This window comes from Buteo buteo, chromosome 1 (assembly GCF_964188355.1).
Source record: "Buteo buteo chromosome 1, bButBut1.hap1.1, whole genome shotgun sequence".
Lineage (NCBI taxonomy): Eukaryota > Metazoa > Chordata > Aves > Accipitriformes > Accipitridae > Buteo > Buteo buteo.
The window spans coordinates 69,500,015-69,516,950 of record NC_134171.1 but is presented as its reverse complement, the minus strand read 5'-3'; the positions used below and the strand labels follow the sequence as shown (position 1 = coordinate 69,516,950).

General features: G+C 37.0%; 1 protein-coding gene across 7 annotated transcripts in view; it reads right to left on the bottom strand.

Annotated features, from left to right (window-relative positions):
• The window catches only part of TTC29 (tetratricopeptide repeat domain 29), a 374,033-nt gene that overhangs the window by 101,796 nt on the left and 255,301 nt on the right, over positions 1–16,936 (bottom strand). For all 7 annotated transcript variants that reach the window (XM_075035175.1, XM_075035158.1, XM_075035166.1 and 4 more), the window contains 2 exons: positions 16,189–16,412; positions 4,739–4,924 (listed from right to left, as the gene is read on the bottom strand). In XM_075035175.1, coding sequence (XP_074891276.1) covers positions 4,739–4,924; positions 16,189–16,412 — 410 coding nt within the window. The remainder of the gene's footprint in view (positions 1–4,738; positions 4,925–16,188; positions 16,413–16,936) is intronic.

The following is a 16,936-nucleotide window of genomic DNA, read 5'->3' as shown; positions in this document are numbered from 1 at the left end:
AATAGCTAGAAAATGACTAGTAACCATACTAATAAAACAATTTCTTACCAGCCCCCTGAGGAATGACAAACTATGGGGTGAGTACAGCTAACTGAACGTGATCATAACGTGAATGCTCCTACCATAATCAATGAGTAGCATTTCATTTGGGTAGCTTGTAAACAGAGACCTTATTTTACAAACAGAGTTTTTTTTAAAGAAGAGGTTAAAATCTCATTCTGCAAAGAACTGCCACTAAAATCATGTTTGCTCCAAGCAGGATGTTCCATTTGTATCTGTAGCAGGCTACTCAATTATTATTGTTTTCTTTCCCTTATGTACTGACAGCCACTAATCGCCTGCATCCAAATATCATGACTGAAGTCTACTCTGCTGACACCTCAAATATTTAGCTTTGAAGATTAATGAACATGAGATTATATCCAGCCTTTAGGACAGGGACCAGGCTGAAAGTCAAAGAACTTTAAATTTGATTACACAAAAATTACCCAGCAAATTTATTGATTTGCTTCCAAGGCAAACAACAATCTTTACTAGTACATGTTTAACTTTATACTCCCAAGCAATCAGTCCTAAGCATATATAGACAGCTTCCGTTCACAAGTAATAAAAAATACACTATTGGGCGAGAGAACTGAAGAGAACTAGTACAAGATATTTACATCTAAAAGGACGCACACATGAACGTCTGTAAGACTAACTTCTCATTCTTGTAAATTCTCCTATCTTCCTGGCTGCACTATTAATCAATGCAGTTACTATAGATATGATGATTTAAATCAGATGAAAGTATCATGATAATGTTAGGCATCATTCACATACCTACACACACATCCCTGTATTTATATAGGTACACATACATATTCCTATATGTATATATTAATGCATACATACATGTCTATATCTATTCCTGTATATATCCCTATAGGAAGTGGATGTCTGACTCATTCAGTCCACAAACAAATTAGATGACAGCATTATAAATAACTGAACAAAAACCTCCATTTAATTTACAAGCTATATCTATCTGTTCTAATATAAAAGCCAGAATGTTTAGAATTTTACTTATACCACCACAAATAGTCATGCAATTTTATACAATGCCAACTCAACATCTGCTCTTACACTTTTTCTGCAATCAGAACTTGTGATTTAATTTTTCACCCACTGAAAATAAAAAGTGCATGGAATACATCTGCTGTCTTTTTCTCAGTGGTCCCTCAAAACAAATCCTATGCTTACTCTTGCAGCTTCTTCATTTTTTCACCTCTCTATGGAAAGAAAATATTTGCAAGATAGACCCTACAGATTCAGTGGAGCTTTACCCTGGGCAGTGAAAATGTACCTTGCTTTATCCCTCCTTACCAATCTTAGCAAGAAGCCTCTCTTCTGGACATTTCTAATATTTTACAGCAGGAAAATGACATTTCCCCTCTTCTGAGCATCTCAGAGTGTATTTCATAACTTTACTTATATGCTTTTGTAATGGGCTTCAAAATATTTAAGTATTCAACAATTTTTGCTTAACACATCATAAAAGTAGGAAACATTAAGGTTTTTTTTTTTTTTAGGCAGTGGTTGGATAACAGTAGTGAGTTACACCTAGCATGAGCCTTTGAAGCTACAAATGCACAGGGATGTGTCATGGTTTAACCCCAGCCAGCAACTAAGCACCATGCAGCTGCTCACTCACTCCCCCCGCCACCAGTGGGATGGGGGAGAAAATCGGGAAAAAGAAGTAAAACTCATGGGTTGAGATAAGAACGGTTTAATAGAACAGAAAAGAAGAAACTAATAATGATAATACTAAAAAAATTACAACAGTAGTAATAAAAGGATTGGAATGTACAAATGATGCACAGGGCAATTGCTCACCACCTGCCAACCGACACCCAGCCAGTCCCCGAGCGGCGATTCCCTGCCCCGACTTCCCAGTTCCTAAACTAGATGGGACGTCCCATGGTATGGAATACACCGTTGGCCAGTTTGGGCCAGCTGCCCTGGCTGCGTCCTGTACCAATTCTTGTGCCCCTCCGGCTTTCTCGCTGGCTGGGCATGAGAAGCTGAAAAATCCTTGACTTTAGTCTAAACACTACTGAGCAACAACTGAAAACATCTGTGTTATCAACATTCTTCTCATACTGAACTCAAAACATAGCACTGTACCAGCTACTAGGAAGACAACTCTATGCCAGCTGAAATCAGGACAGGATGTTTCCTTTTATGCACCACCTTAGAATTTATTTTTTTTTTTATTAACTGATGGACCAAGTGAAAAGGTTGCAAAAAATCCAGCAACTTCAATCATTTTATTCTACTGAGTATCATACAGGTAACCTAATTAAACATTTTTCACTCAAAATGAAAATGACTTGGTTGTGACTGGCTAGGCTTTAAGCAAGTGCTGTCTTACCTACTGGGAAACTGGATTTAGCTTAACTTCAATTCCTAGAATAATACTGGAATAAATAAATAGACAAACAGATTATTTCCAAGCATTTACAGAAAACATGAAAACATTCTAGCCCATACATCAAGAGGAAATGTCATCAAACTAATCTTCTATGTAAGTTAGTAAATTCTTCCTCACCGTCATATAACTTTCTTGTAAAACATTAGGGAAGGATAGTTCACCTACAACTATTATTATGTGAGCGCAAATTGCTTAGGAAATCCTATATAGACATTGGTTATCAGTAGTTCACTGTCAGTATGGAAAAAGTTACTCAGTGAGGTTCCACAGGTGCCTGTCCTAGGTCCAGTTTACTACTTAGTATTTTCATGAAGGATCTGCATTACAGGATAGAAAAATCCATTTAATGTGCAAATAATACCAACTAGGAGAAAGAGAAAGCATGTTGAAGAACAACTTCAGAATTCAAAACAATCTTGACAATTTCTAGAAACCACCTACAAAACACAGGATGCTACTCAGTGCAAAAAACAAGCAACATACTGCATTTAGGTAGAACTAACTGGTGATCCTGGAACAGGGAACAGAACAGCTAGTTAACAGTTCTTCAGAAAAGAATTTAGAGATTACTGAAGGTCATGAACTGAATATCAGTATGCAATTTATGCTGAAACAAAGAATATAGATGTCATATCTGAAAACACAAATAAAAATACAACTTGTAAGAAAAGTAATCTTTCCATTTTATTAGTCATTGGTATGAACTCGAATTTTAAAACTGAATCCATCCCTGGATGTTGAAGGCAAGAAAGATATGACAACAGCTCAGAGGAAAACAGTGTGAATGACCAGCAGTCTAGAAAATAAGAGGAAATATTTAAAAAGGTGTGAAGTTTCAGCTTTAAGAGAACATGGGGGAAAAACAGGACAATAACCTTTCAATTAAAAAAAAAAAAAAGGCTGCAGGTTTTATATTTTATGTCCAGGTTTTTGCTGGGAAATCAGGCCATCTTTCAAAAAAATACCCATTCTGTCAGACATTTACTGGAATTACACTATTTCCACAAAATATTTAAGTTTCTGTGAATCTTCTTTTTTCTGAGAAAAGCCATTCTATCTAAGAAACCAGCCACAAGCTGAGCTCGAAGTTGGAATGGTTTCAACCCACAAAGTCAAACTTAAAACCAAAAATGTAATGACTATACAAATCACATATATTTGAAGCAATGGTTAGGGATCCAGTACACTTAGAAATTAGAACTGGAAGATCGGTATTATTCAGTTACTTGAGGCTCACTCATGGCTTGTCTTCCCACAACATGAAAGGATTTTATACAAACATAGGAAAACACCTTTTTTATACCCAGAGTGCTATACATGCACAAACCCCTCTGCCATGAAAGGTAATACATATTTTTAAATATACAAACAAGTTCATCTCGATATTAGAAAGTAGTATTTTTTACAGTGAGAACCATCATTTATTGGAACAGCCTCCCCAGGGATGCAGTAGAGTACCCATCGCTGGAGGTTTTCATGATGCAATCGGACAGCGTGCTAAAATAATCTCATCTAGGCTGCCTTTCCCATGAAATGTTGGGCCAGATGATCTTTCGATGTCCCTTCCAGCCTGGGCTGTTCTATGATTCTAGTTACTCCTATTAATATTTTTTCTGGTTTCAGGGACTCACAGTTTGAGGATACAGATACATGAATGGAGAAACAGAGCTTGTGGTAAGGTATAAATCTGAAGAAAACACCAATGTGGTAGTCACGTACAAACAAACAGGGCATCATTTTCAGTCAAGAGAACCAGAAGGTAGTTTTTCAAATTAACACAAAAATATAGGCTGCTTTATCCAAGTGTAAACTGGAGGCAGGATTAAACTGAATGATGTGTTCACACCTCTTTTAAATCAACCCCATTTGTGTAACTACAGATGCCATCCTACTCAAACACCTGTGGCCTGAGGCAGCATTACCAGTCTCTTGTCAAAAACAAGCAAAAGGAAATAAGGTCAAACCCAAAGAACCTTTGTGCTAAACAAATGCTTCCTTTAAACGTGTTTTGTTTTTCATCCCACGGACCACTTTCAACTGTAGATGGAACGTCAGAGGAAACAGGCCTGTGAATAATTACAGACTTCTTTGTCTCCCTGTTCACTGCTTCAAAAATTAAAATTGCAACAGTTTTAAAACTTCTTTTAAATTATGGTTACAAATCAACTTTACATTGAAATACTGTGCCTTGGGATGAAACACAAATCGCCAAATATGACTGTCTCAATGCTGATACAATGTAGCTTTATGATCTTAGTGACTTACCTTGTTCCTCATTGATGAGGCCCATATTTGCATGTGCTTGTGCCTCTCTTTTCCCACCATCAATTTTTATTAGTTGAGCAGTGTTAAAGCATTGCTCATAAAAGTAATTACTTAACCATTTGTCCTCAGGGTCATTGAAACAGTAGGCTAAGTTAAGCTGGTAATCATACACCTCCTCGTAGCGCCCTTTAAAAACAAAAATGACAATCAAAATGTTAGATTATCACCAGCTTTCAGAACTCTTACGTATTACAGCAATAACCATATAATGAAAATGAAGAGCTATTTATATTTCCACCACTCAATACCACCAAGTTCTCCTACATGTCCACTCAGAGAAATATGATGAGGGGAAAATTATAACCTTATAAATTCGGCAGAGTTGAAAACTTACTTTAGCAAAACCACAATAAATTGCTCTCATTTCTGTATGCAAAACCAAAATTCAGTTCAATAAAACATGCAAAACCTGGATAAGACATTGGCTAGACAAAAGAGAGAAGCTAGAGTGAGCACAAAAAGCACAGAGTCACTGCGAGAGAAACGTTTGTCTGAGCCACTGAGACCTGAAAAGGCACGGAGAGCTTTCAAAACAGGTCTAAGGTAGCAATTGTGGTGACAGAGATAAAGAACCAAACAGAACACTCTGCAAACACAATCCATTAATTCATAACATTTTAAATGTTCAAAGTAAGACTAACAAGAAAGTCTGAGTTTTCACATATATTCCCATTTTTAGTACCTGATCAGTCTTAGAAATTAAGGACAAATTGAAATTTTACACCTTGCCCTGAATAAGACAGTTTACCAAGGTATTGCTCTCAGACCAAATGTGGAAAGCAGGGGAGACTCAAAGTCACAGACCTCCTTTATGATCTGAAGAAAAAAACCCCACATTTAGTTCCCATTCTTTATCATCTCAGACAGCTAAATGAACACACACTATCCCTAAAATTTATAGAAACGCTGCAAGTCCCATACCTAAGCAGCATTACAGCATTGTCAACAAATATATTATTCACAATTTAAAATTACAGAATGAGAGCTCCTACAGAACTGGAGTTGTTTCTCTCAGAAAAGCACCTTTTAAAAAACAAAATCCACAAAAAATCCTCTTTGGATTATCCCAAAGCTGTATTAATTTGGAGTAGAGATCTAAAACTTACCTGAAAACTCTTATCACACTGCTTCTTGCTAAGGGGAATTTGAAATACATATATTTGCTACATGATGCTGAAGAATCTGAGATAAAGTACAGCATGAACCTCTATGTTTCACAGCTAAATTTATCACTGGCTAAACTAAATGAACTTTCTTTCCAAACTCTGCTCACGTCAGATGTGAATGGGAATAATTAGCTAAAATTCCATTGCAGTTTTGGTTGGCTACTTACTGTGTTTGTGGCTGTTAAATGAACATAAGCCACACAGGCTGTTCTTAAAAGAATTTTCATGTAGTTGGGTAAAGAAGGAGTTAAGAACCACAAGTCTTGCAGCAGGTAAGAGACTGTTTGGTTAAGCTAGATGTGTGAACAGAACTGCTTTGCTTTTGGGAGTTCTGCAGTTTGTAAGCTTTGCTTGACAAAGAGAGAAAAGGGGGAAGAGAAAGAAAAAACCCCTCTTACTCCTGGGTATGGAGTACCACACAGAAATCAACTGGGGAAAAAACCTGATTTCAATACAGGCAAGATCTTACTTAAATTCCAGATCTTTTCTAAGTGTTTTAAAACTATGATACCATATCAAAACACTTTGATCAAAAGATGTAGTTAAATTCTCTTCTTTTGTTTTCCGCAGGAAGAATTGGGGAAAATCCAACTTTCAAAAAGGACTAATTTCTCAACTGTAAATTCTATGATCTGTGCGAGTCAGTTGCATTGTTTGGGACAAACAGCAGCAATTACTCAAAAAAGTACTTTGAATGCATCACTAAACCACGCAAGAGAATGTTCCCCCAGCTTCACCTCTAGTACATTCTGTCTCAAAATTAAAAATTACAAATTACGTATGGTGTACTAGGAAGTAATCTAAATCTCTCATTCTGTCTGTTGTCATGACTAAGTTCTTTGACTTCAGAACATCTTGATAAAGCTTTTCATTTCACCACACAGTAAGAACTTTATTCTGTCTTCTGAAAGAATCCTGTTACCACCTAATCATGTCTGCAGTCTTCAAGAGTTTTGTCTAGTATTTGTTTCTCCTCCATTTTTATCTGTCTTGGCCGTTCTGGAGAACATTAGCTGAATTTTCCCTGCTTAAAAGTTTCTGAAATCAAGCTGAAATGTCTTTTCCCCATTCTTGAACATTCTCTGGTTTTGTCTTTTGATTTACAAATTCATTCCTCCTCTTTAATGGTGAACAATACTTTTTTGTTGCTTTTGCTTTCCTATTTATTTTCTCAGAGTTTTTCCTCCATGAAGTGGTACCTCATATTTCTACCTTTTTAATAATTCCCATTAAAATATATAAAATTATTATTTTTGAAACAGTTTGTGTTACATACATTTCCATTTTTAGTACTTTAAGTAAGATAACACCCCTTCCAAGAAACGAGAATGTTTCACAATCTCTTTAGAATCACCAAAATAGAAATAACCTGGAAATTACATCTAGATTATCATCTCATCATTTGTATCTAAGGTTTAATACCAAAACAACAGCTTAAGCTTAGAAATTTGGCTTTGAGAGGAATAATTATCAATATATAGACTTCATGTATTCCTAATCAGAACATTCTTCATGGCTGTGAGTTTTCATGCCTTTTGTTCCCCCTCAAGGCTGAATATTCTGAATATCTTCAGAATATCCAGGAGTGTATATCATATAAAACTTATTCATACATTAGAAATTAAGATTATTTTGGTAGAATAGCCTCAAAAGTATCTGCAAGTGATACTGGAATGGAAATAACAGAACTGGTTTGGGTTTAATATACATATATCTATCCACCTGTGTGTGTGCACATACATATGCATATACATATATATGTAAGCACATGTATACATATGCATAGACAAAAAGTCAAGACATAGTTGGGTTTTATCCAAACTAACCAATTTAGATATAGACACAGGTTACCTAGTATCCCTTTACTCTCAATGAAGAAAACCAGATAGTTCTTGGTGGTGATTTATCTTATCCCAACTTAAACATCTATTGCAGCACAAGGGAGCACTTCTAAAGATTATCTCAGAAGTAAAAGGCAGAGGTACCCAGGACAATTACAAGTACTTAAACAAATAACCACATGAACAGGGAAATATAAAACCTAATTATAACCACTAACATAAAGATAACAATAAAAGTTACATACAGATTTATAGCCAAGTGAAAATGAACTTGGAAGATACCAGACGATATATACAAATAGTTACAATACCACAGTAAGGGGAAAGATAATTGGATTGTCATTGGGGTAGAACTCTAGATACAGATTTGTTGGCTTTGAAATCTTCGCTACAAAGTATCAAGGCACTAATGCTACATAACATTACCCAAATAACTTCAGGTAGTGCCCTACAAATCTCAAGAGATGGAACTGACCTGAGGCGGACTATTGCTACTGCCACAGCTTTGATTGAATGAACTTTAATGTGACCCTCTGATGACTATCCTGCCGGTGAATAACAATGAGAAGTGCACAAAGACAACCATGTCTCTGTAATTGTCTTGGACAGTGGCTGACCAGATATGCTGGTCATAAAATAAATCTCAAAAGATAGACTTTTAAATGCCATATTGTCTTCTGGATTCAAGGTCTGATTTACAAATAAAGAAATTCATTGAGATTATTCTGACAGTGGTAAAACTAGCATGTCAGACTTAGTAAAAGTGAACTTTTACCTCCCCAGGAGAAGAAAAATATTAGAATAGGTAAATACTCTCTTCTATAAAATCTCTCATTAAAGCTTTGACGTCTCTGATTTTGTATAGTAAGTTCTCTACAACTACTAATAAAATACATGTAGACAAGTCATCTTTACATGCCTGTTGATAGAAAAAAACATAATTATCTGCACCACTTATCAGAGAGGGAAAGACTGCACTGGAATGCAATACCAAATGAACAGAAAGAGAAGTCTGAATCACACAAACAACTGTAAAACAGTTCCTGCAAGATAAATTCCTGTTTTTAAATAAGAAACAATTAAGAAAGTACATAGATAAAGGTTCAAAGGCTGATCCCATTAATCTTTCAAAAATTACATTAATTTCATAAAATATTGGAAGCTAAATTCAGGTCTTCCAGAACATTTAAGTCACAGGATTGTAAGAACACTGTAAATATGAACATCTACCCAAAATGGCAGCTACACAAAACAAACAGAACTTGATGGAGCAGATGGTGAGGCCTGATAGTTTGCAGTTTTGGACTTAATTGAAGATCTGAAGCATGGCTAAGAATACATCTTATGGGCAATTATTCAACCGAACATTTTTTTCAATGCCAAATTACCAAATAGAAGGCAGTAATATTTCACAAAAATTAACCAGAAAACAAATTAAAAGTCATGCTATGTTGCAGTATTTGTTTTATATTTTAATATTTTTATGTTTTGGTCACAGAATATAAATTACAGAAAATGGATTACTTTCATTTTGTTTGACCTGAACTTTTCAAAATACTTTATTTTCATTGTCCTTTGCAATGGAAAACAACTTTGAACAACTATGCACAAAAGGAAAGTATTCCTATTAAACCTTGCTGAGATCTTTTTGTTAAACAGAGATTTTTAAAAAATATCCCTTCGACCTAAGCTTAAACGTTAAACCCATATAGTATTTTCTGCTCAGCATCAGAATCTCTTCAGGTGCATCTGAACTGTTAGTTAGGATCTCCCCTTGTTATGCTCAAGCCATAGTCCCTGACTGGCCCAGGGAACAATATCTTTGTTTGTTCCTGGTCTCTTCTCAGGAACTGTTCCCTTGGCAAAGGTACGCATGGAACAGAGGATCATTCAAATCCATGGTCTGCATGTTCGTTGTGTTCAGCGAGACAACTACCAAGTAGTGCAATGCACTGGGATAGGGAGGAGGCATTTGAGTGTGACAGTCCCAGAGCTAATATGAGAGAAAAGAAACATATAGATGACCTGCAAGTCATAATTTAAGTACAACTGCTGCCCCATCTGTATGATCTCCTTTGTGACAGTATGTAGTAAAAGAAAGAAAAAGTAGTACAGAAATGGTCCTTAGAGAACAGAAGAAAACAACATTGTGAAGAGATCCTGGCTAGGTATTTTCCTTGAAGAAGAAAAGAAAGAGGCTGTTGTTCTTGTTAATGGAAAATAGAACTTGTACTCATTTTCAAAATACAGGTATCATAAAGAAATTTTTCAACATCCATTTATGGCTCAATATTTTCCACTCAAAAAACCACCAGTCAGTCATTTGTTCCTGCCAGATGAAGGCCATATGGAAACTTCAACAGCTGGTAACACTCATCTTCCAGTTCAGTTAGTTGTTTTTAGTGAGTATGACTTGATTATAACTGACCATTCACTCTTGAAGACATATAAAGGAGTGACCCAAGATCAATTAAGTCACTAGGAGTCATTTTTGATGTCAGAATGAGACACCATTAATACTGGAAGTTGCATTTTTGCCAGAGAGATCAATACCAGTGATTTAGTGGCAGGGCAGCTGATGCTGTGATGAATTCACACACAGAAAGATCCAGGCTGGAGGCTGTTGGGCCAAAAAGAAGCATGAACGGTAATAGAATATGGTGTTGCAATCAGTTTATTTCCACCTGGATCCATACATGGGAAAGAATCAGTCCCATTTTCTTGTTCAGGACAATCATGCCTCTACACCTACAGGTAGAGGACCACACAGTCATTCCTTTTTCCAGAAAGTTTATCCATAAGCTAAACACACACAAATGAAGAAATGTTGCTGTGGGTTAGCATGCTGACACCATCAAATTTCAGGTAGAGCCTCTGTTTCCTGGTTATCGTGAGGCAGAGTGTACACAGAGCACACCCCTCCCAATACTGCTAGGTAGGCAGGGGGAATATATTCAATGACAGTACAAAGATGCTAAGGAAATGGTCAGGATATAATTTTGCTAAGTAAGGATAAAGCTATCTAATGATAATGATATAAAGCAATTAACTGGTAATTTGGGACACTAAAGGGGGACTCCAAGCCATTGCAATGAAAAAGTAATACTGAAATTTTCTAAGAAATGCTGCTTCTGTCGAAGTCAATGGTAGTTCTACAATTGGCTATATTTTGAGAAGGCTTGGCTTCTTTCCTGAACGAATCACTTTGCTTTTTAAAGATAATTATAAAAATAATAAAATCCTCCATTGGTCTCTAACAACTCTGCATTATTTTCTGTGATAAAGTATTAAATAGAAAACAACAAACCTGCTTAGAAAAGCAAACAGTGTTCCTTTCCCTATCCCCCCCAAACCATGCCTCCTCCAAGCAAATATTAAAAGAGGTTTTGGTATGTTTATCCTTTTTCTTTTTTAATGCATAACCTCTTTGTATTTTTTTTTCCCAAAATAGCATGGGCAATATGGTTATTGCAATGTTTCTAGCCCAGCCTAAGGTATAAGCTTACAGAAAAGCTTACCACTGTAAAATGCTAAACTCTGTTTTCAACCTTAAGTACCTCAGACAAAGAAAGATATTCCAGTGCAAACACATCAAATACTCATGCTTTCTTCATATGCTTTATGAAAAGCCATCTTTTACAACAACAACTCATACTGTCAAAATTTTCTCTACACTGAAGTGAGTAAAAAAAAAAAAAGCCAAATTAGCACTTCCTTCTGTGTTCCTGATTCTCTAGAACAAGGGTCATCAGCCTCTAGTACATGGACAGATTCAGCATTTAGCATACCACAAAGGTTGCATGGGGTCAGGAACCAGGGGCAGATGGAATCTGAAAAAGGCAACAGCTTCCAGGTCGTAACTCCTACTCTCTACCAGCTGCCCCAATGATCAACTAATAAGCAGTGTCTTGCCCCTTTAAAGGCATGTTCGTACCTGAGAGTAGGTTCCACGCATTGGCTTTGGCACAGTGAACACAGTGATCTGCCACTATAGTGCTGACTGCTCAATACAAGTTGCAGCCACCGAACTGTGGCATTTTTCCCAGTTTTGCTCTCCTGCTCTGGCATGGTAGAGCCAATGGCTGAGACATCTCTTCCTTTAATTGTTCTTGAGCTGTAACTTGCCTTGCATTCTCTTCAACTTGTACAATACACGTAAACCAGCTCACGCTAGCAAGCACTGTTCATACCAGCTCTTCAAGGCCTCTGCTAGTCCTAGGTAAGGATTCAGGTAGGGTTCAAGTCTACATTTAATATGTAGTTCAGATATGGTCTGAAAAGCAACACTTTGCAAGCCCTTCTGAAATAATACTGGGACAGGTGACCTCTAATCTGACAAAAAAACAAATTAGGCACACTATCATTGAGAGGCTGGCCGCAGTCTAAAACACACAATGCATACTATCAATCATTCTTTTGGTAGGCTCAGTGCTAACTAAATAAAAGTAGCTACACAATATTTTAAGGAGACAGTTCACGGAAGTGGCTTAGCCTAGTGTGCATATAGACCCAATAAGTAAATTAGCAATGCATTTTAAAAGAGTAAGACAGACCATAGCAGCCAAGTAGTGATTTAAAGAATCAGTTATGTCCATATGGTAAAATCTGTGCAAATACCAGCTTAAAGGTTTTAATTTCACTTTTAAATACTTCTACCTGAGAAACAGCAACATTATCATTACAATGAACTGTTCTCCCAGGCACACGTTACACTGGGTGCCGCTACAAAAATTCCAAAATACAAGTAAAAGACTTCTTAGTTGGATTTCCTTTGTTCCTACTTCTTCTCCATGGCCCACTCAAACACAGAGAGATATCGAGTCAAGTCTTGTCTGGGTCTTAGACAGACAAAAAGAATTCTATTTAGTTGGCGCACCTCTGTAGGGTATGGTCATCATTTGTTCACAGGGTTTCAGCAGCTAAAGGATATTTAGTTAGCAACCCTCAATGTCAGACAAGCACGGACTGCGGCTTCAAACTCTCCCTCCTGCTAACTCACAGAACAGTACTAAGTAGGGGCTACAGAGCTATGGCTCTTCAAAGGGATAGCAACAACAACCTGCCAGCACTGTATTATACCCTTCAAAGACAATTATACCTTTAAGTGAAATTACTCTGAGCAGTACAATCAGGCAGGCAAGCAGGCAATTGGGCAGGGCATTCCACAGCCTCAAAGTATAACTTTCTTTTTGAGAAAAAACCCAATGTTTTCATACACATGGCGAGAAATAACTGTATACATCACATGCTGAACTATGCAGATACATTGCTTTGGCATTTATCCTGCATTATTCTGTAAAAAAACCCCTACAACTATACATATGGAAAGAGCTAAACTATCTCCTTTTTTTTTTAAGCTACTGACACCAGAACCAGTAAAAAGAGAGGTTAGTCCATGATAACATAGAAAGATCAAGGAATAATTAGAAACAGCTCAATTTTGAAGTCAGAAACATTTACATTGTTTGCATCAAAAAAGACCAGATAGGAACGCAGTCAAGTACTGCCAATGTTTCTGCCAGTATTTTGGGGATAATGCTGTACCTAGGCCAAAATAACTGTTCAGCTACTTTTCTGCTAAGCTGCAAGGATTAATGCTAGCTTTCTATTTTTAAATACTTATGAGGTATTCAAATACAATGACAATGAGATTAAGTTGGACAGAAAAAAAGAGGTATTTTCTTTGCACACACTGTAATATTGGTAATAGCCAATTAAAAAACACCCAAGAAACCAGATGACTCCTGTATCATTTGAAATTAAATCAAAATGTTCTACTAAAAATGAAAACAGAGAGCACATTCACTGGTGTATGTAAAGGTAAGCAGTCTGTACAATGTAATGCTGGTAAACAAAATATCACCATTTTCAAACCCAGCAATAAAGAAAATAATTGCTCTTTGATATCAGCCTCCACATCATTATGCATGGCACCGATTCTGTTCAAGCAAACAATTTATGTCCAGCATTATAGCGTCCTATAACTACAAACTATAAAAAAAAAATAATTAACATATTCCACCAATAAATATGGAAAGTGAATAAATACCTAGCTTCCTCCATGCACTGTGGTAACAGCCATAAACCTCTAAACCTGGGAGGAGCAGTTTTAATTTATATTCACAATTAAGACAGCAACACTCTATGATAGAAAATCATCAGGTGAGAAAAACTAAATAACAAATAAGAAAACTATTTACTGACATAGTAAGTGAAGTTTTGTTTTCCACTTACCACTTCAGGTTCAAAAACAATCCCTTCATGAAGCTTAAATTTGTCAAAAACCTTACAAGTCATGAAGTTTTCTTTATTTTTTTTTTTTCATAGTTTATACCTGCTATCTGTTCTTCAACACACCTGTTCACTCAGGACAGCATACCTGAAACAAGTAAACTTTCAGCTAGTCTAACATTAGTGACATCAGCCACACTGTGAAACTCTCATAGTTTGCAGCCCCAAATATTACTTTCAGCCTTTTAAGCTTGAACTGTGGCAGCTGAAGAGCAAATGCAGGTCAGCTGCTGTTATGGCTGATACACCATGGTAAGTTCCACCTGAGGTGAACTGCTGAACACTTCTTAAATGGTGTCAACTAGAGTTGTCAGGAGATCATAAGCCAGAGCCCCAAGCAATTTGATTAGAATCAGAGAGTAACTGGATTAGCGGAACTACTGAATTAGTATTTGATGAGCTGTATAATTCGTATTATCTTCACAGCTCTACTAGCTCTAACACCTGCAACATGAATTAGCATCCACCTCTTCATGTGCCAGGTGACTCAAGCCTCACTTAATACAAACAAGAGATTTGTGCAAAGGTTTGCATTGAAACTGGTGAAAAAATCAAAACTAACTATACCTTGACTAGCAATTCAGTAAAGATGTTTGCCAACTCTATCGGCATGTTCTCGTTATTTTCTTTTCTTTCATTTTAACTAACTGTAACAGGCAAGTTTGGGAGATGGTCTCTCCTAGAGGCAAGATACAATCAGTAAGACAACGGGTGGTATCTTGTCTCTGAGAGGTGAAAGACTTACAGAGCCCAGCACACAACAAATGCCGAGTTCAGTGAGAGAAAGGGCCCCTGCCTTTCATAGGGGCAGAAACTGCACAGTCAGCAGCTCCTTGACTGTCTGGGAGCATGTTTGCCAATTCTGTTGTCACATATCAGTTTGCAACACTGAAAAATATCATGCACCAAAGGAAGGCAAAATGCTCTCCTTGAGCAGCTGCAGGAAGCAGGCCCACCAGGATAAGCCATATCTACTACTTTTTGAACATCACAGTGTTGGCAGTACGCTTCCGTGAGGGCAGTCTGAGTGCAAAACTTCTCTCTTGTACTTCTGCAAGATGTGGGGGTCCCTGTTCAGGTTTTAGTCATACTTCAGACAAATCTGAAGATACCATTCAACCTCGGGCTGGCTAGATTTCCTGCCTAGAATTACAGTGAATTAAATAAAGAAACACAACTTCTGGCTTTCATAGTAAACATAAAATGAGCATTTTAAATGAACATTTTTTTAAGCGCTGAAAGGGGTTTTTGCTGTTCCTTTTTTAAATGAAGTTGTCTGTTCCTAAATTTCGGTCAAATAGCTTAGGTTTCAAACTCACAAGCTTTATTGTAGATCAAAATGCAACTTGAAACAAGCCAACTATAGTGAAATCAGCTCGGCCATGAAACAGGATTGCAGTTAGAGCTTTTATCTGCCTCCATCCCTACAATTATTCCAAAGGAGAAAGACAGAGTAAGTTATGTTACTATTTATAGTAAAAGGAAATGAAAAATACGAGCGCTTAGTAAATAGTAGGCAATGGAGAAAATACAGTAATTTGGAGTTATGTCTTCACTAATATCTAGTAATTCACAGGTGGCATGTTACATCTGTGTGCTGTATTTTATTTGACATGTTCACAATCCTTTTTAAGTCAGTCACAAATCCAAACACAGTTAGCAGGCAGGGTATTTAATAAAATCAGATTTATAAAACTATTACTGTGTGAAACAGCATTTCACCTATTAAATTTTTCTAATACAAACCCAGCTACTCAAATCAATAGAGAAAGAAAAACAATAAATAATGAAACTATGAGAAAATAATTGAGAACTTATCAAAGCTATAAATACATCAAACATTTCTGATGATATCATAACACACTCTACATGGTGTCCCCCTCCCTCTTTTTTTTTTTTCCTTCACAAAACCTCTCCCGATATCTGCGGCTCCTAATCATTTATTCTATAAATACAGCTTAGTTGACTAAGGCTGAAATGTGCTAAGATGCAGTAACGTTTCAAATTCATACATGAAACAATTTGGAAGCTTCCCCCAGGCATTTGCGGCTGGGGCTCCCGCTGCTCTGCTACCCACAATCCCCCCATTTACCTGCTCGCTGGGCTGCCTCAGCCCTGGTCAGGAAGAGGTAAAGCTGATCCAGCTTATCAGGCTGCTCCTCCAGGGACTTCTGCTGCCATATGGCTGACCCAGGCCCTGCAGCCTCCCTCAAGGCATTCCACTTCTGTATCAGAGTGAAGAGCTCGGAGAAGGACTCGTGATAACCCTGTCGCAGCATGTCTATGCAGATGTTCTTCTTGTATGAATTCCTGTTACTGGGAATAAGAAAGATAGATTTTAAGCCTTTAAGCCTGTGTTCTCTTCTCCACCTTTACCAAATACGTACAGATAACTAAAACGGCTTTCGAGAAGAGACCTCTGCAGTTCAGCAGCGGGGAAGGGGCATTTTTTTCCCCTGCTCAGAAAGCGTTCTCCTAAAATACGATTACGAATGCCATGCCCTAGGGAAGTAAAGAGGGCAATAACGAATAAATACCAATCTCTATATTGAAAACATGCTAAAAATATACTGGTATTCTTTAGCTGGTATCGGTAAAAAAGGCTGACTGATGGGAACCCCCCCCCACGTTTACATTAGTTCATGAAAACACAATGAACTCTTAGTTTGCTTTAAAACAGTGCACAGGGAAAAATGAGGCACATTCCACATGTCAAAACAATGTATATGTTAAATAGTTTTGCTGTAGGATATGATGGCTTGGTTAAAAACGTCAAACAAATGCTACGCCAGAAACATAATCATTAGATATTATTTTGCTTCTGTTTAGCATATAACTTC